Raw genomic sequence first — 19,034 nt, forward strand, 5'->3', positions numbered from 1 at the left:
AATTTATAAATGTGTCCAGTAACGAATAATTGATCTAACCACGTCAATTCTACGATTTTTTGTTTTTGTTATCGAGATTTTTTTTCAGATAAATGCACTTCAATAAAAAAAAAACATTTTACAACCACAACTAATCCAAGAGAGACAACACCTAAAGAAGGAATAATTGAAACTAGCAGTTAGTTGCAAAATAACAGTATCATAACAAGAATTTGATGGTAAACATTTGTGTAATGAATGAAGAAAAACAAAAAAAGAAGATAAAAGCAGTAACACAACACAAAAGAGAACGCTGTGAGATTAAATGACGATTATGGTGTGTCATGGATGCAGAATACAAAAAAAAAAATACATGAAATAAAATTAGAACACACCCAGTATGGTTGCTGGGTATAGTATGAACATGAACATGTAAATGGGTACGAAAGGAAAGTACACTATTATAGTGGGAGCAATAAGTTTATAATACACACACACAAACACACCTATTTGCGTCAAATTGAAGACTTGTTGGATAGATTTGAAGATCGTTTTCGTGTGGAGGGTCATTTTTCTTCATCCGGTCCGGCACATACGGCCGACTATCCCCGTCGATTCGTGTTCAACCACAGTGAAGGGTTTTTGGAGTGATAAATACAAACGGTGGGAGGGGTGGGAACAGTCAAATATACGACGAAGGCAGACAGTGCATCAACAAGTGCATCTGATCATTATTATATGGCTGATGGGATGACGCCTGGCGGATGTTCCGTCAGGATTTTTTTATATTCTTCCCCCTGTTTTTGTTAAAGAGATCAGCTCTTTGGCAACCTTTCGCTTTCGTGAAGGCTGGTCTGTCTCTCTATTTTGCATTGTTCTGTGCCGATGCGTGTTGTTTGTCCGGTTAAAACTTGAGGTTGAATCGTACCGTGGGACACGCTGGGAGTGAAGGTTGAGTGATGGAGGACGTTTGATGATGGTTTTTTTTTTGGGCGAACCATCCTGTCTGTTTTGCCTGGTGATGCATGATGCAATGGGAGGAGGGTGTAACAAATCATAATGACAATGGCGTGCAGAAAACGGGACCACACCAGGCTATGGAATGCAGCCGCACAAATTTTAATTAGCTTTTTTTTTGCGCTAATCTTTTACTTGCCACATGTTTTTGTTGGGTTTTATCGAACATTGCTCGTATTACACACATCCAGTTGCATAGTTTAGTAGGCATATTTTCTAGTTTCTGATATACAAAGTTAACAAATTTCTCCACTACCACTAATGTCGTAGCGTGTTCTCGATGGAGGCGCCTAGTATCTCGTTTTTCTTTTCTTTGTTCCCACCTCTGTGCTTTGCCATTCTAGCAAACAAATCAGCGTACCAACATCCCCGTAACATCACGTCTCAGCGGGATTACTACCCTTGGCTTCGGTTTTATTCCACCTGCTTGCTACTGATGATGATTGGATGATGGTGATATGTGATGATTATTGCTGTTGTCAAACGAAACACAATGACAAAAGTGAGCTTCGATAAACGGACGATTGTAAACAAACAAAAAAAAAACAAGTAAAGTGATAAAAGAGACAAAGAGAGGCATGGTTTGAAAAAGGGGGTGGCGGGAGCGTGAAGAAAATCAGGTTGGGGAGGTAGAACCACGAGAACATCCTGATTCTGTTGATTTTGTTCTTTTTTTGTAAAATAACCTGAAACTAAATTGGAACTGGAACTTACTGTAGCATATTGTAGATGAGAAATCATCTCAAAAGACAGAAGAGAAAGTGGAAGAAAAATCTCAAAAAACATGTCGGTATCGTACGGAGCAAAAATTTTGTTTCTTCCCTTTTCTTTTCGCTTTCCAGTTACTTAGATTACTTATATTCCACATTCGTCACGGCTTAATGATAAATACTTAAAAACGATTTTGAACGATTTTCCTACAAAACACGGGAAATAGAACTTTTCATTGAGTGGAAACCGAATAAGAAAACTTCGAAAAAGAAAGTATTCATTAAAAACGCGCGTGTATATCATATATTAGCAAAAACCTCACACTATTCAAAATCCCGATTACAGTGAAGATATTATTTACGAATGTGAACCAAAGAAAAAAAAACAGTCCTCTCTACATACAAAATATAAGTACCCAACCGGTTCCTAATACTTTGCTTTTATTGCGGAGGAAAGGATGTATGCAAAAGTAGCTACATATGAATGAAAACAACATAAACCAAACAAAAAGAAGAAGAAAAAAAACCATATCGACCGACATCACGATTGACGCATGCAGTTTGGATACCGCTTACTTACCTAGCGAAGGATTTGAATGCAGCGCTTTGGGGATTTATACAGAGCGGCACGCGGCCCGTTTGTAGCTGCTCGGCAATGAATTTGTGCATTTCCTCTATTGGTGGCAGATGAAACAAAAAGGGGAAGAGAATTCAATTTAGAACCAATAAATACAATAAATGAGATCTAATGCTTGGTTTATAAAGCAATCGTTTCACTCGGCAATATCCTGGGCTGGGTCAGCTTTATTTTTACCTTTCACTTGCTGCACTGAGGTTAGCTTGCGTTCCCATAGATCATCAAATGGTTGTGTTGCTGAAGGTTCAAATTCGCCAGTATATTGACGCATGCCAGCGGATGTGGTGTAACAGCACTTACACATGCAGGAATGGTAACGAAGTCGACCCTCGTCGACGTAAGGATGTGCCAGTGCATCGATTACGGATATTCTTTTGTCCTGTGGATAGAAAATGATGACAGAATTAGATTATGTTTTGCGAGAAGGATCTATTTATATTGCGATTAACAATTACGTTACTATCAAGTTTCAATTCTGATATATTGAAATAAAGGAAATAGGATGGCAAAATTTAAAATTTATTTCTAAAATATTTGACGGTGAAGCTAAGGCACGTGATGCAGGAAACAAAAGCGTAACTCTGGAGCACATTTTCACGTTGGCGTAATACGCAATTGCGCCCGAATCGTAATCAGCCATCATCGCACAAAGAATAGTAATCGCACGCTGTTTGCTGTCAGTTACACTATCAACGCACACTATGCACGTGCCTTTACCATCGTGTTTATGACGCTACAAGTACAAATACAAACAATCGCTTCCCGTGTCAATTTGCACGCAACTTCCCTGAAATATCGCCGGGGTCAAGGGGTGTGTGTGTGTAATCTATCTTGCTCAGGAAAAGATGGGAACAGAGGTACTGCTGCCAGTAGATATTTCCTTTGTTTGAAAATTAATTTTAGCCTTTTTTCTCCACGATAGGTTCCACTTACCGGATCGAAGACGAGCATTTGGCAAAGCAGATGTACGGCTTCATGTGTGGCATGGGTACTCAACGTGTAGAGTGCGGTCAGTGACCGGGGCTTCGGTGCCCTCCGAAGCATGTGACTTCTGGCGCCTTCACAGGCATGCCGCATATCCTCTAGCGATGGCGTACCGAGCAGTTCGGTGATCAGTTCAAGCTACGGAAAAAAGAGCAGACGATACACACAAGCAGGCGCATATGATTGGGAAATCGAAACGAGGACGAGGGCGCATTAGGTTACGACGCTCTAACCTCCAAACTTACCTGCTGTACAGGACTTTGGGCCTGGAAGAGAATACGTCGACCGAGCAGCTCACCAAAAATGCAACCCACAGACCAAACATCAACGGCCGCCGAATAATGACGAGCGCCCATTAAAATCTCCGGAGCACGATAGTACTGTGTGACGACCTCCTGGGTCATGTGCTTCGATTGATCTGGTTCTTCAACGCGGGCCAGTCCAAAATCACAAATCTAAAACGAGAGCAAGAGATAAGTTAACGTGTATGGATAATGGAAATCCAACTGCAAAACAACACTGATATAACATACCTTCAGAACACAGTTACTGTTCACCAGCAGGTTGCCGGGTTTGATGTCCCGGTGAAGGATGCGAGCCGAATGAAGATACTTCAGGCCGCGCAGAATTTGGTACAGGAACACTTTGATGTGGTCAGCGGAAAGGTGCTGCGGTGAAACGATGATTTTGTGCAGATCTGACTGGAGCAGTTCCGTAATCACGTAGCTGTGTTAGTTGGCATTCGAAATCGGATTAAGGAAAATGTGATCGACGAGATGTGATATGAAGAAAACAGACAGTCTCTTATAGGATATTTGATTTAAAAAAAAGGCAATCTACACTTTTTTCGGTCCGTATGTGGTGTTTGCAACCACACGCTAGATGTCTGTAAACTTTAAAGCTTATTTATCACCTCCCACAAAGCATTGTGATGTCATGTACGTTTGTGTTTGCTGAGTAGAGGATTAACAGCGCTGAGGATCCAATCGTCCCTCAAATTTTGGAACGTTCTTGCGAGAGTTTTAGGTATTGTTGAAAGTTTTTATGTTTTTTAGTTCTCGTAGATATTTCCCCCTCTATTCCTAAAATTGTTTTTCTTTACTAACGCTTTTTTACGCCTAATCGCTTCATAAGTACACAAAAGGGAAGCCAAAATAAACAACTCCCTTTACATGTCCTTAACGAGCAGACAACACATTCCAATCTGTGCACCCATCCAGAGTTTGTGGTTGAACAGTGCGTCCTGTTCGACAACCGATTTGAAGCGACCTTACATGCTTTGGCGGATGTAAAGCTAAAGCTAGCATAGGCGAAACTTTATGCGAACGATTATTTTACCATCTACCTCAACCACTTCCGACCTTAGTCAACGTGCTCCTGCAACCAATTGCATGGTTCCTTGCAAGGACGTTGCCCGGAACTTACCGCCGAGACATTGTTTTGTTGGTAGAAAGTCTCGTCGATACGTCACGTGGTGTTACAAACGCAAAACCCCTTTTCCTCTCGGGTAACATGGTTGGAAGAATGGAAGACAAACAAAAAAAAAGTTTGCACTAAAAGCGTTTCGAAATAGGAAATGACCATCTCGGACCAAACCATAGAAGTAAGCGGAATGGGTTTGGCGTAAGTTACGCGCTGGATTTGTGGTTTGGGATTTGCGACAATGTAGCAAACGGGTGATGCAGTCTGCTGATAAACGGGAGTCTTGCATCCTTTGCCAGACAACAGTGGGATGAGAAGTGGGAACAAAGAAATTTTCCAGACATTTTGATCCATCGTTTCTTCGCCATCGCCATCGTTACACCCGTGTATCGGATCGTTACTAGGAAGGATACGTCGAATCACAGCGGTTCAACCACCGGGTGGGGTATTACTTGCTTAATTCAGCTTGCCCGTTTGCTTTAGCGGAATACTCTGCAGTACAAAAACGATATACCACGGCGAATTAAATTGCGTCCATTAATCAAATGGTAACACTCATACCGGAGATGATCGTTTCATGAAAACCAAACTTCGACGTGAATGTATGTTTGTCTTGAACGCTCTAGAAACAAAGGAAAAGAGGAAATATTACAGGAAATCATTCTTAGCTTTCTGCTCTTCGATTCAGAATTTTTTTGGACCCAGTTCCATCTAATTAATTTTAAGCAATAAAATGTCACTCGGTCTTTACGATTTCTAGAAACGTGTCAAATTGCGTGAAAAATAGGCCATTAAAGCGTTTTGGCGGGAAACAAATTGTACGCTCGTAGCTGCTACACTTAATAAGTGATTTAGCAAAATATTTCACGGTACCACCACAAATTAATAGGCACTCGGGCGTGTTTGGCTACATCCATGAAACGTTCTGTTCCAGCAACAGTCAAGGATTTTGCAAACGAAACCAAACAATTCCGAAGAAAATGATGCTTCACAAAAGTCCGTGATGCGCGCCATAGCTTTTGCAATTTCACACGTCCTTGATGTAAATAAGCATATTACCGAGGAAGGACGCGTAGCACACAAACACATACGGGCGCGTTCTCGTTCTCTCACACATTCCGGCCATGTGATGGTGATTTGCTCTCTCTCCAAACTTCTCCGATGTGGGTTGGATCGCAGAGACCAGCGGTTCTTGGCTACGCCCTGCTGCCGCGACAGATGTCCTTGAACGTTGCTGGGACCTAGATGGTTGCTGCTGTTCTTCTTCCCTGCCATTTGGGATGGGCCACGGGTTGGTTCAGATGCATAAAATAAAATCACTATAAAAAGTGGCAAATTTCAGCACCATCACACTAGGCTAGAACGTTTGAAGGAAGTTTGAGCTGCAGTGCCGGATATTTGAATGAAGACTGTGGAGTAGATGGAAGTAGATGGAGGACTAGCTTTGCGTGAAGCTGCTCTCTATGTGAAGCCGGAAAAAAAACCTCGGACGAATGGAAATTGTGGTGAAAAGTTTGTCAATAAAGTACAAGTGGGATATTATGCAAAAATCTTTCGCTATCGGGCATCGGAAACAAATTCTCGCCCTCACGCGTTCGATGGTGATGTTGGGTTTTATGGATATTGGTCCGGTCCTATTTACTTCTTCTTTTTTTGTGCTACATCCTTATGGTTCACAACACTTCGGTGCTGACACCGACATAGCGATATGTTCTTTCCGTGTAGCGCATGGTTAGGTCAAAACGATATCGCCGGCAAGCGCATGTTGGTTTGTTACTCGAATTTTAATCGTGACTTGTGACACTGTGCCCTAGTTTTCTGTTTCGCTCCATTGAAGATGCCAATTCGCAGTAACTGGTTTTAAATGCTGCACCATTTTTAACTATGTTACATCCCCAAAAAGGGTAAGAGACATCCCCAAATATAACACACTATCTGAGCGGTTCCACTCGAACGAAACTAGGAATTATGTTTCTTCCGAATGTACAAATTTGTGCTATGCAAATGTTTTCTTTCGACCAAACGCTTCATTAACTGAAAGAGACTTTGGAGCAGCATGAAATTTACATGAGCAGACCAGGTAACATCACCTGACCGGGCAAACTGATGAATAATTCACACATCAGAGTAGAATCGAAATAATTCCTTGTTGTTTTGTGTCTTTACACATGTAAAACAGACAGGATTCTGAAACTCGAAACAAAGAGGAACAAAAAAGTTAACTTAAAAAAATCTGTATCACACTCTTTGTAGTCTGACCAAAGTTTGGAAACATTTTATCCAAATGACATGGTATATTGGAATTAGGTTTAAATTACTTTTTGATACTAGACTGGTCAACTAGTAAAGTCGGTATGAATCTCAATAACTATAACTCTCAATAACTGGGGTTAGTAACAGACAGCAAGATGCTGTTGTTTTTTAGAACTATACCACCTAAAGAGGTCTCGGAATGCCCTCGGAATGCCAAAGACCGGTGCCGCTACCACACACAAACTCCTCCAGATTCCGGTGGCATATATTAGAGATAGTCCAATTTTTTAGGCAAGGTAGTATACTCCAACACAGACAAAAGACAATATACTACAACATAATTCTTGTCTCTGCTTTTTCTTAAGTTTATGGTCGCATTTATGATGTACACAAACTTCAGGAAAACATCGAAAATATGTATGCACCATTGTTGAAGTCTAATGCTCCATCCAAATTCAAATGCAAATCATTCATATCTATTTATACATAAATCTGTTTAGCTACCGGGAAGCGATTGAGATGATTAACAAATTCCAATGCAGTAGTGGTAATTCCTTATTTTGCTAGAAACAAATTTAAGAGCTTATAAAACTAAACCTCATGCGGTACCCATGCAGTAAAGGGGAATGGTTTAATGCGATTCATTTGAAAAGGATACATTTCCTGGAAGAAATCCAAATGTGGTGGTTGCAGGATGTCCAGCGCAGAAAGTACCTGAAAGAGAGTAGAGAAAAAAAACATAACAAAACATTAGCCAAACTCAATTTTTATCCTTTCCAGTGTGTGCAACGAAGCAAAAGCTACATTCTCTTAAATCCACAAATTTCTAAAGCACGGAAGCTGTCAAATGTGATCCCTTCGGTATGTGCTTCTTTCGCTTCAGCCACTCTTGGCCCCAAAGATGCATGACGTTGTCCCCAGGAAACAAGTTATCGATCGACTGTCGCTTTTGACAAGTACCGTCTGCTGCTCGTCAGAATAAAAGTGCCAAATAGTTCCGTCTGGGTTTACTTTTTGTAAGACCTTACATTGGCTCTCCTTCTTTGCAGTATGCTTGCGGTAAGTGATCAGGCGGCTGTCAGCGTACTGCTGCAATGCAACCGAGGCGAGTTATCTGATAGCTAGCTGACTCAGCAAATACTCAATGCGCGGTACAATGACCAACAATGATGATAGGAAGGAGCAGAAGATGCACAATGTCGGCCCCGCAGGGCGGGGTGGGTTGCATCGTTCGTTTGCAGAACGTTCGACCAATGTGTTGGGAGAGCCAAAAGCCCGCTGTTGCTGCTGTGAGTCAACCTTCGTCGAACGTCGTGGGAACTTTGACATTAATGCGAAACGCGCTAGCTGATGTAGACTAAACGAAGGAGGTAATCAGGGACAGGGAGTATGGGAAGTAATACGACACCAATTCGTAGCCTCTACTCTTGAATGCGGCTTGCGTCGCAAAATCACAGCGTGCAACGGACTGCACATGCTGACAGTGGGAAGAATCCGGTGACGGAGCACACATCGAGAAGATCTTGTTTATCGACGACACCAGTATGCAATGAGGCTCGCGATTGATGTCAACTTTACATGTCGCTTTATAACGCTGTTTTGTATCAAACCGGCAGTTGAGATGCTTTGGCTGATCCTGGCTATTGAAATCTATATCACCTCAAGTAGGGTACTCACCGTGTTTCGACAGGAGTGGAATTATGCGACTTGGAACATATCAAACCGTTTATCAAAGATCAATTTGGGTAGTAGAGTTACATGCCTGATATCAGTTAATTCTTCAAGAAGGTTTCTCTAAATAGTTGTTTCCGGTTCTCTTTAGAACAGACAAGTCATATACCTCCTTTTGGCTAGTTCGTTAACAGATATTACACCGCTTAGTGGCAGCTCTGTGGCATTTGCTTATTATTTGAAACATTCCGGTATTTGCACGTGCCTTCGTCGTAATGCTGTCACTGCTGCTAACGAACGGTAGTTGTCGCTATCTATTAAACGATCGAGTCGACCAGAAAACGTCGAATGTAAAGTAAGCGGATGATTTATCAAACAACTCAATGCATAATAAACCCTCACCCTTAAGCTCACTTACTCCTCATCCTCTCCTCTAAGCTTCCCACATGTGAGTAGGAATGGGTTTCGTGGACAAATAACAGGACTCCACAAATTGGTTAGTTGCGGAAATTCAAAATGCAACGATTTGTTTGTGCGCACACTAATTGCATTAGTGCGTTTACCTAGGCCGGGTGATCGGATTTATTATACTGTAGTTGTACTTTTTGCAAACCACTATCGAAAAACCCTGAAAAAAACGCAATTCAACCGTTTTGCCGAATTTTCAAATTTGGTTGTCGCGTGCATATTTTCCTCTATGAATAATGAACTTCACAAGCTTTCACAGCGTACCAGCTTCTCTTAACGCGATTGCATAGAATTATCTCTCCGCAGCCAAACATCTCCTCCACAAATTTTCATCCTCTCCATTCTCGAACTGTACACGGTTTTAGTACAATGTTCAATTTCCATATTTTTCCCATGTTTAACAACGCTTTTTTTTTGTTGTCGACGAAAGAAACAAAATACCAAAATTGCAACAAACCAAAACTATACTCATTGTTGCGACGAAATCGTTCGACGCGCCTGTCGGGGCGAAACATAGGGCGAAACGGGCCGAAGCAGGCTCCGGCGAGATCGCAAATCGTCACATCAAATGAAACCACCAGTGAGTAAGGAAGTGAGAACCAGTAAAGATCTAGAAGATTGAATAACAGAAAGGGGCGAGAAATGTAAGAAAAAGTAATGTTATACATCGAAGGAAATACTAAAATAAAAATTAAAATTTAGTTTCAGAACCGCACATAAGCGGTTGCAGAAAATCAAACCTACAAGTTCTGAAAATTTTCTCTGGTGAGAAATAAAAGGATGGAGAATACACCCGAGTGCCAACTGTGTAGCCGACCAGGGGATAAGGAAACCAAGATGGAGAAATGCTGCTTGTGCACGAAATGGGAGCATGCCAAATGTGCAGGACTGGCCGCAGAGACCAAAGATTCCGCATCAAGGTATGTATGCTCTAAGTGCAAAGTGAAGCAGGAGACCACGGCCGCCAAGTTCCGTGACGATCGAGACACAGCCAGCTTGAAACCTTCCACGCGTTCGAGGGTGGGGTCAACGACCACCACTAAGCGAAGTGTGCGAAATACATCAGAAAGTGTACCATCCACTCGCATCTCAGTGAACACAGAAGAACAGCTTAAGCTGGTAGTAGAAGAGCAACTTTTACGAGAGCGCGAGATAAAGGAGAAAAGAGAAATGAAACGTCGCGAGAACGCTGAACTGGCTCGTCGACTGGAAGAGAAGAGAAAGTTTGCAGAGGAAGAGAGCATCCTTCGGCAGAACGCACTTAAAGCCGAAGCGGAGATTAAGTCGCTGGAGCAAAGTGTGCGCCGCGAGTCACTTGAAAGGAAGCGTGAACTGATGCTGCAGGGCTCTCAAGCAAGCCGTGTGGGATCGGAAACGAGTTACGAAGAGAAAGTAGTGTGTTGGCTTAGTACTAGCAAGGGAATGACTGGAGAAAGAACGAAACCGCGTGAGAGAGTTCTCTCCAGCTCCAGTTCGACAATATCCAGCATGCAACCTCTCGTAACGTCTAGCTTCGTGGAAAGAGCGGATGAACCATTCGACCCAGATGAACATAGAAGGAGAGAGAAAGAACGCTTGTCGAAGAGACAGATTGCAGCACGCCACGTGCTGGGCAAAGAAGTGTCGTTCTTTAGTGGTGACCCAGAAGAGTGGCCGATGTTTTTTAGTGCATTCGAGGAAACAGCAGAAACGTGTGGGTTTAGTAACTCGGAGAATTTGCTACGACTGCGAAGATCACTAAAGGGAAATGCACTCGAACTGGTGAAGGACCAACTAACGTTAAAGGACAATGTGCCGGAGGTGTTAAAAACCCTTAAGATGGTTTACGGAAAGCCAAGTTTGCTGGTTCGCTCTTTGCTAAATAAAATACGTAGCATGCCACCCCCGCGGCCAGAAAAAATGAAAACCGTGATCGAATTCGGGCTAGCAGTGAAAGGGTTAACGAACCACATGAAAGCAGCGAAACTAGATGCTCATTTAAATAACCCAACACTGTTGGAAGAGCTGGAAGATAAGCTTCCTGGTGAGATGAAATTGAATTGGGCAGCTTATCAAGAAGAAAAAGGTGTGGAAGGATTAGTGGGCTTTAGTGTTTATGCTTCAAACCTGGCAAAGCGCGCATGTGCAGTGACAAACGATCCACACGAAATAAGCAAAATAGGCGAAAGAAGAAAGCGCAATACGGTTGTTTCGAACACACATCTGAGAACAAGTGCTAAACCAGAAACGCCACACGATAGATCGGCATCATCTTCTACAGTTCAGCGCAAAACGTGTGCAGTGTGCCAACGCGAAGGGCATCGTGTTTATGAATGTGAGCAGTTTAAAGCCGCCGACGTGGACGAGCGTTGGAAGCTTATAAAATTGAAGTCCCTGTGCAGAACGTGCTTGAATAATCACGGTAAGTGGCCATGCAAATCCTGGGTAAGCTGTGGTGTAGATGGTTGCCGCCTAAAGCATCACACACTGCTCCACTCCACGGTAGCCACTGAAGGGACAGTCAGCGCATGTGCAACACACTCTCATGATGCCTACGTCGTAAGTCCATTGTTTAGAATCTTACCAGTGACACTATACCATAACAACAACACTAAATCGATATATGCTTTCGTAGATGAGGGATCGTCATACTCATTAATCGACGAATCAATAGCCAGAGATTTGAACGTGCATGGCCAGAAGACACCGCTCACGCTACAATGGACAGGACAAATAAAAAGAAACGAGCCAAATTCCGAGCTGATACGACTAAACATTTCCGGAAGGGACAGAAATAACCAGTACAAGCTAGAGAACGTTAGAACGGTCAGCCGCCTCATGCTTCCAACACAATCGCTTAACTACGAAGCACTGAAGGAACGGTTCCCACACCTCAAAGGTCTACCGATGCAAAACTACACACATGCGCAACCACAGCTACTAATTGGACTGGACAATATTAGACTTGGTGTTCCACTAAAGCTCCGTGAAGGAAGATCGACAGAACCTATTGCTGCTAAGTGTCGACTAGGCTGGGCGATCTACGGAGGAGGAAAAGCGCGCACAGCACGAACAGCCATGGTAAACTTTCACGTTGCCCCACCGTCAGATTGTGACAAACAGATGAGCGAACAACTAAGAGACTATTTCACGATGGAAGACTACAACACTAAAGGATCATTCGAAAGTTTGGAATCCGAGGACGACAGACGTTCAAACCGCATGTTGGCAGAAACGACAAAGCGAGTAGAGACTGGTAACCGGTTCGAAACTGGGCTACTATGGAATACGGACCATCCCAACTTTCCTGATAGTTATCCCATGGCAGTAAGACGATGGGAAGCGTTGGAAAGAAGGTTTCAGCAAACACCGGCGTTAGAAGCAAAGATACGACAAACTATAGCTGAATACGAAACAAAGGGCTACGCACATAAAGCAAGTCTGGAAGAACTATCCTCGGTCGACGTAAAAAGAATCTGGTACTTACCGTTGGGAGTTGTACAAAATCCCAAGAAACCGGATAAGATTCGACTGATATGGGATGCAGCAGCGAAAGTAGCAGGAGTGTCGTTCAACTCGAGAATGCTGAAAGGGCCTGACCTCCTAACACCGCTGCCTCAAGTGTTAAGCCATTTTCGACAGTTTCCGATAGCAGTGGCAGGGGACATAATGGAGATGTTCCATCAAATTAAGATCCGCCACCCGGATCGCCAATCGCAACGCTTTGTGTACCGTAACAGACCGTCAGATCCTATTCAGGTATACGTTATGGACGTGGCGACATTCGGTTCATCGTGTTCACCAGCTGCGGCCCAGTACGTTAAAAACCTCAACGCCCAAGAATATGCGAACGAATTCCCAAGAGCGACGAGCTCGATAATTAACAATCACTACGTAGACGACTATCTGGAGAGTTTCAAAACAGTGGAGGAAGCAATAAAGATCGTGAAAGAAGTGAAACTGGTGCATTCGAAAGGCGGTTTCACGCTTAGACGCTTCCTATCCAATTCACCAGAAGTTATAAAAAGCATCGGCGATCCAGCGAACGAGAAGTCGAAGGATCTTATGCTAGAACGAGGAGAAAACACAGGATCGGTACTAGGAATGAAATGGAAGATAGAAGATGACGTCTTTACATTCTCCTTCTCCTCAAACGAAAGCATACAACGTATTGTTCGAGAAGACCATATCCCTACGAAACGAGAGGTGCTGAAGGTTGTAATGAGCCTATTCGATCCCATGGGGCTTATTTCATTCTACCTTGTGCACGGGAAAACTCTCATTCAGGACATATGGGTGAAAGGCATCGATTGGGATGACGAAATACCAGGCGACCTGCAGCAGCGATGGCGGCAGTGGACTAACCTGTTTCCACACCTAGAAGGATTACGCATTCCGCGATGTTATTTTCACGTACCTTCCACGACAAGGCTCGATGACATACAGTTGCATGTGTTTGTCGATGCCAGCGAAACAGCGTATTGTGCCGTAGCTTACTTTCGTTTGGAAATCGATGGAAAGACCCAAGTTGGACTTATTGGTGGGAAAACAAAAGTGGCACCACTGAAGACAATCTCCATACCGAAGCTCGAATTGAAAGCGGCCGTACTAGGCTGTCGAATGCTGACGAAGATAAAAGAGCAGCATTCCTTCACGATACATCGTCACTACTTGTGGAGTGATGCTGGCGTCTGCCTGGCATGGATAAAATCAGCGAATCCAAGACGGTATCAACAGTTCGTTTCAGTGCGTGTAGGAGAGATACTAACAACAACAGACCCGCGAGACTGGCGATGGGTTCCCTCGAAACTGAATGTTGCAGACCTGGCTACGAAGTGGAATACCGGTCCAGAACTGACAAATGAAAATCCGTGGTTCACCGGTCCTCATTTCCTGCATGAACCAGAAGCACAATGGCCAGTGAAACAATCGGTTCCTGAAACCAACGAGGAAGCACGGGTGACACATCTACACATTCAGCAAGCGGTTCACCCAATTGATTCGTCGCGATTCAGCCTTTGGAGCAAACTTCTTCGGTCCACGGCGTACATTGTGCGGTACAAAGACAACCTGAAACGGAAAGTTGATGGTCAACCGCTAGAGCTTGGGGTGCTTAGACAAGAGGAACTTCGGAGAGCGGAGCAATCATTGTGGAAGATTGCACAGAACGAGGCCTACCCGGACGAGATTGCTGAGCTGCGTAAAACGAAAGGTGAACCGGAAGGACGACACCACGTGGTTTCCAAATCTAGTCCTATCTACAAGAAGTGGCCTTTCATGGACGAGGACGGCATACTAAGGATGAGGGGACGAGTTGCCGCATCAAGCTACACTAACTACGAAGCTAAGTACCCTGTCTTACTTCCAAAACATAATCATATTACGTTTCTCGTTGTAGGTTGGTACCACATCCAGTACCGACACGCAAATAGAGAAACAGTGGTGAACGAAATTCGCCAGCGCTTCGACATTCCCCACCTAAGAGCACTGGTGAAGAAGGTGACGGACGTATGCGCGTACTGCAAAGTGATGAGGGCAACCCCAAGGACACCGCCTATGGCACCCCTACCAAAGATGCGGCTGGCAGCGTTTGATAAACCATTTAAGTATACGGGTTTAGATTATTTCGGTCCAGTGCTAGTGCGAGTAGGGCGAGCGAATGCGAAACGTTGGATAGCACTATTTACGTGTCTAACAGTTAGGGCAGTACACCTGGAAGTTGTACATTCATTAAGTACCGAATCGTGCATTATGGCTGTTAAACGTTTCATTGCTAGGAGAGGAACACCAATCGAATTTTGGTCAGACAATGCCACTTGCTTCCAAGGAGTTAGCAATAAGCTAAAAACCGAGATCGATGACGCTTTAGCTTTAACTTTTACGAGTCCTTGCACTAGTTGGAATTTTATTCCACCGGCTACTCCGCATATGGGGGGCGCTTGGGAGAGACTTGTTAGATCTGTGAAAACTGCGATTAGTACCGTGATAGATGCGCCGCGTAAGCCCGACGATGAAACGTTAGAGACTATCTTATTAGAGTCAGAGGCGATGATAAATTCAAGACCGTTAACGTACATTCCACTGGAATCCGCCGATCAAGAGTCGTTAACGCCAAATCATTTTCTGTTAGGCAATTCAAATGGCGCGAGGCAGATCCTATCGCCCGATGTAGAACAAAAAGCGACTCTCAGGAGCAGCTGGAAGCTGGCAAGATATATGACCGAACAGTTTTGGCAAAGGTGGCTAAAAGAATATCTTCCGGTCATTACCAGGAGAAGTAAATGGTTCAACGAGGTAGAAGAGTTGAAGCCGGGAGACCTTGTGATGATGGTAGGGGGCACATCGAGAGATCAGTGGACTAGGGGAAGAATCGAAAAGGTTATACCAGGGAGAGACGGTCGAGTTAGAGAAGCTTTGGTACATACGTCGAACGGATTACAACGACGATCAGCGAGTAGGCTCGCTGTATTGGACGTCTTGGAGAGTAGTGAAACTCCCCCACAGAAACATCCCTTCGATAAATAGGGTGCGTTCACGGGCGGGGGTATGTTGCGACGAAATCGTTCGACGCGCCTGTCGGGGCGAAACATAGGGCGAAACGGGCCGAAGCAGGCTCCGGCGAGATCGCAAATCGTCACATCAAATGAAACCACCAGTGAGTAAGGAAGTGAGAACCAGTAAAGATCTAGAAGATTGAATAACAGAAAGGGGCGAGAAATGTAAGAAAAAGTAATGTTATACATCGAAGGAAATACTAAAATAAAAATTAAAATTTAGTTTCAGAACCGCACATAAGCGGTTGCAGAAAATCAAACCTACACTCATATGTTCCACATGCATTTCGCACAGTTCGTCGCGCCGTTTAGTTTGCCATTTTATAGTTGAGACCCACTAGCAGGGGTTTTGTTTTTCGAATGGTTTGTTTCTTTTTTCGATTTTGTACCCGTTTTCCCCCAAAATAAAAAATCACTCACTACCTATGCAAAAAAAAAAGTGTTGCAGTGCAAAACTGCATCCAATCTGCATTCGTGTCTTGAATGCACGAAATGAAAACCAATAGTGGCAACACCACAAAACACTACACAATAGTACCAGGTACGGGTTTGAGGGGTACTTAGCTGGCGGTGGCTCTCTTTCTGTTTCTATTCATGTGTCCAAGTTCCCGTACCCTGAGACCCGCTCCCTCAGCAGAATATGTATATGTACACATTCGGCATGCATGCATTTATGCAACGTTTAACCTCTCCTCTACCTCTCGCCTCCTTACCAATGGGGCCTCCAGAAACTGGTCGGATGAGGAAAAATGGTTAAAAACATTCCCTATGCCCTCCGGAAATGGTTTATGATTTATATCGCGGACTCTGAAGGTTTATTAGGCAATCTTTTTTCGCCACCACACTACTGCTGCACGGTAGATAGATGATAAAGCAGGCGAAAAATCGTAAAAATGCCCGCACATATTTAGCTTCATCCTCGGCTAAAACTGGCTGCTGTGGGGCTGCAACTCACAATAACTTGCAACTCTTAGCAATGGATTTTGTTTCGCACCCTGCTTTGCTTGGTGCGCACCATTATTGCACAGTACGAGACGATGTGTATGGTTCCTTGTTTCAACACAAAAGCTCCACTATCCAAACACGGGGCCGAGCGAAAAAGTTTCAACGGCTGCATGCGCTGTGTCCGCAGCATTTCACAATTAATAGTGAACAGTGTGTTTGCATGCGTTTCAAATTGCCATTTTAATTATTCTTCGTATGTATAGAAATCCGATGTTTTCATAAAACCCATGCAATTCTTTCAAAGATATCATTTCGAAAATAAAAATTTTTGAAGAGTTCTTCGGAGAATGACCTTCCGGATATTCGTTCTTCTCAAAGTTCTAGTTGCAGCAGTTGGAGAAAGGGATGTCAACGTATCTTTCTCGAGAACATATCTACAATTCGTGAAAAAGATATCATTAAAAACGTTAATATATTATACATGACTTTGGTAATCTTCCCCCAACGAATTATACTCATCTGTGCATGATATCTCCAAATATGCCATTGCACGAGAGACTTAATGTTGTCGTGCGTGCGTCATTTATTCTACACGTCCAAGCTGCACGAAGAAAGAGGACATATCTTAAATGCCAGCTCACGCGCAACGACGTTGCTACCATTATAAGAAACATTTCCGTGACCATCTTTGTGTGGTCCCATTATCGCAGGTGACGTTAATCTTCAGAGTTCGGGTGCGCCACTCATTCCCGAAAAATAGAACAACCGGACGTAAATGGTTCCATTTATAACATGCACCGGAGGTTTATATCATGCAAATGGGTGAGTTTTTTTTTTTCTTCTTCCACTAACACTAACCTAACACTAACCCACCCGACAACAGGACAGTGCATCATAAAACCGGCAGCAGATGATCCTGTCCGGTATGTGACCCCAATGGCTCGCCGGCGGAACAGGGTCGGCACGAAAATAGCGCAATACTGAGGAGGACCACATGCGAGGTTTGCATCGAAAGGACGGACACAGAAAGTTTTACCTCGCAGTTGAGCGGTTTTCCACATACAAAATTTACGTACGTGACATGCCCTGACACTTGGGCTAAAAGACAGACAAGACGCTGCACAGGTGTGAAAGGAGATTTGTGAGGGTAATTTTGTTGCTTTTGTTTTTGAACCTGAAGCACATCAGTGAGAACACTGCTGCAACTTTTATGTTGCACTCATGGATAAGCGTAGAGAAAGACAACTCGTGTGATCAATACTGGAGCTTTTTGGGTCGATTGAAAACGATATTTAATAACGTAACGATACCGGCTAATGTAACCCGAACAAGAAGGGTAACTATTTTCTATTTTTTTTATTTCGAGGCGTTAATGATACTGGCGGTGTAATTACATTGGCCATTAGTGTGATTTCAGTAAGACATCTGTTCGATTTGTAAAAGTGGTCTTGCGTGACCGACAAAGAACTATGCGATGAGAACTATAATTTTATCTCCCGTCAGATAGCGACAGACGGCATTGATTTATTTCCCCCAAAAAATCCCTTTTTTCGACAGTCGTTTCAACATGTGAATAATACAGGAAGTGTACTACTCAATGGTATGCTCTGGTTTAGTTTACAACGACAAAAATACTGGACTGAGGAAGATATATTTCGGACAGGGAGAAGAATTCTCACCTACTAACGTATAAGCAAAAGCCGGTAAACTAACATCTTCAACAACACTCTAAAGACCAGGAAACACCACAACAAACATCTACCAACATAAGTTCCCAAACCGAATTGGAATATTCGGTGTCTGATTGGAATTGTTTGGTTTCATAAATACTAGAAAAATGTTACAAAATCAAATTGCACCTTCCGTGTGCATGCTGCTGCAACTGGCCACGGAACAAACATTTTCTATCATGAAGGGATCATTCCAGTAGCTGCACCATATACCATACTGAGACGAGTCAGGCTAATCGATTGCGGGCTATTTTCAGATGCAAGCATCTTGTCTATGTTTGGCTTTCGCGTTATTTTTTTTCCCCGGGCACATCCATTAACCTAGTTCGTGATTCATATTTGATTCGTTTTGTCCCTGCCTGATGCAACGCGGTACGTCCGAAGTGGTTGGCGAGAAGAACGGCTCCCTAAGGGGCAATATATGCTGGTACGGGCCCGATTTGGATCGCACCAAAAATCCATCTAAACGATAAAGTGTTGCCATTGCTGTTCAACCATTGCAGGATGCACTTTTCCAAAGTTCATCAATCAATCGTAGGTTGTATTCGTTTGTAAATTTCATTCCATTCCTATAAAACGCACAACACGGAGTTTTTGGGGCTTGAGTTGCTCACACAAGTTGCTCCGCAAGGGCAGAGTTTTGTTCGACCATTTGGTTGCAATATCAATTCGACAGCTGGGCTAA

The 19,034-nt window shown here is 43.5% G+C and overlaps 2 protein-coding genes across 5 annotated transcripts in view; one reads left to right on the top strand and one right to left on the bottom strand.

Moving 5' to 3' along the window:
• The window catches only part of LOC125768535 (serine/threonine-protein kinase NLK), a 78,312-nt gene that overhangs the window by 1,955 nt on the left and 57,323 nt on the right, over positions 1–19,034 (bottom strand). Inside the window, exons 3-9 of one of the 2 annotated variants that reach the window (XM_049436332.1) lie at positions 7,661–7,716; positions 3,861–4,053; positions 3,573–3,782; positions 3,277–3,465; positions 2,521–2,722; positions 2,287–2,380; positions 486–1,469 (exon numbers count right to left, since the gene is read on the bottom strand). In XM_049436332.1, coding sequence (XP_049292289.1) covers positions 1,427–1,469; positions 2,287–2,380; positions 2,521–2,722; positions 3,277–3,465; positions 3,573–3,782; positions 3,861–4,053; positions 7,661–7,716 — 987 coding nt within the window. In that variant the 3' untranslated portion in view covers positions 486–1,426. The remainder of the gene's footprint in view (positions 1–485; positions 1,470–2,286; positions 2,381–2,520; positions 2,723–3,276; positions 3,466–3,572; positions 3,783–3,860; positions 4,054–7,660; positions 7,717–19,034) is intronic. The other variant, XM_049436331.1, reaches the window with a different exon arrangement.
• Positions 9,612–15,934, top strand: LOC125768526 (uncharacterized). Of its 3 annotated transcripts, XM_049436304.1 has the most exons (3): positions 9,612–9,785; positions 9,844–11,679; positions 11,756–11,859. In XM_049436304.1, exons 2-3 carry the CDS (start codon positions 9,922–9,924, stop codon positions 11,777–11,779), a joined length of 1,782 nt encoding a protein of 593 aa, XP_049292261.1. In that variant the 5' UTR covers positions 9,612–9,785; positions 9,844–9,921; the 3' UTR covers positions 11,780–11,859. The 3 variants fall into 3 exon arrangements, with proteins under 3 accessions (XP_049292261.1, XP_049292259.1, XP_049292260.1); XM_049436302.1 differs by having other exon boundaries at positions 9,844–15,934; XM_049436303.1 differs by lacking the exon at positions 9,612–9,785 and having other exon boundaries at positions 11,563–11,679; positions 11,756–15,934.

The sequence above is a fragment of the Anopheles funestus genome, chromosome 3RL (assembly GCF_943734845.2).
Source record: "Anopheles funestus chromosome 3RL, idAnoFuneDA-416_04, whole genome shotgun sequence".
Classification (NCBI taxonomy): domain Eukaryota; kingdom Metazoa; phylum Arthropoda; class Insecta; order Diptera; family Culicidae; genus Anopheles; species Anopheles funestus.

Bases quoted from the DNA above. Each gene is read 5' to 3' on its own strand.
- LOC125768526 (XM_049436302.1), top strand. From the start codon at position 9,922: ATGGAGAATACACCCGAGTGCCAACTGTGTAGCCGACCAGGGGATAAG.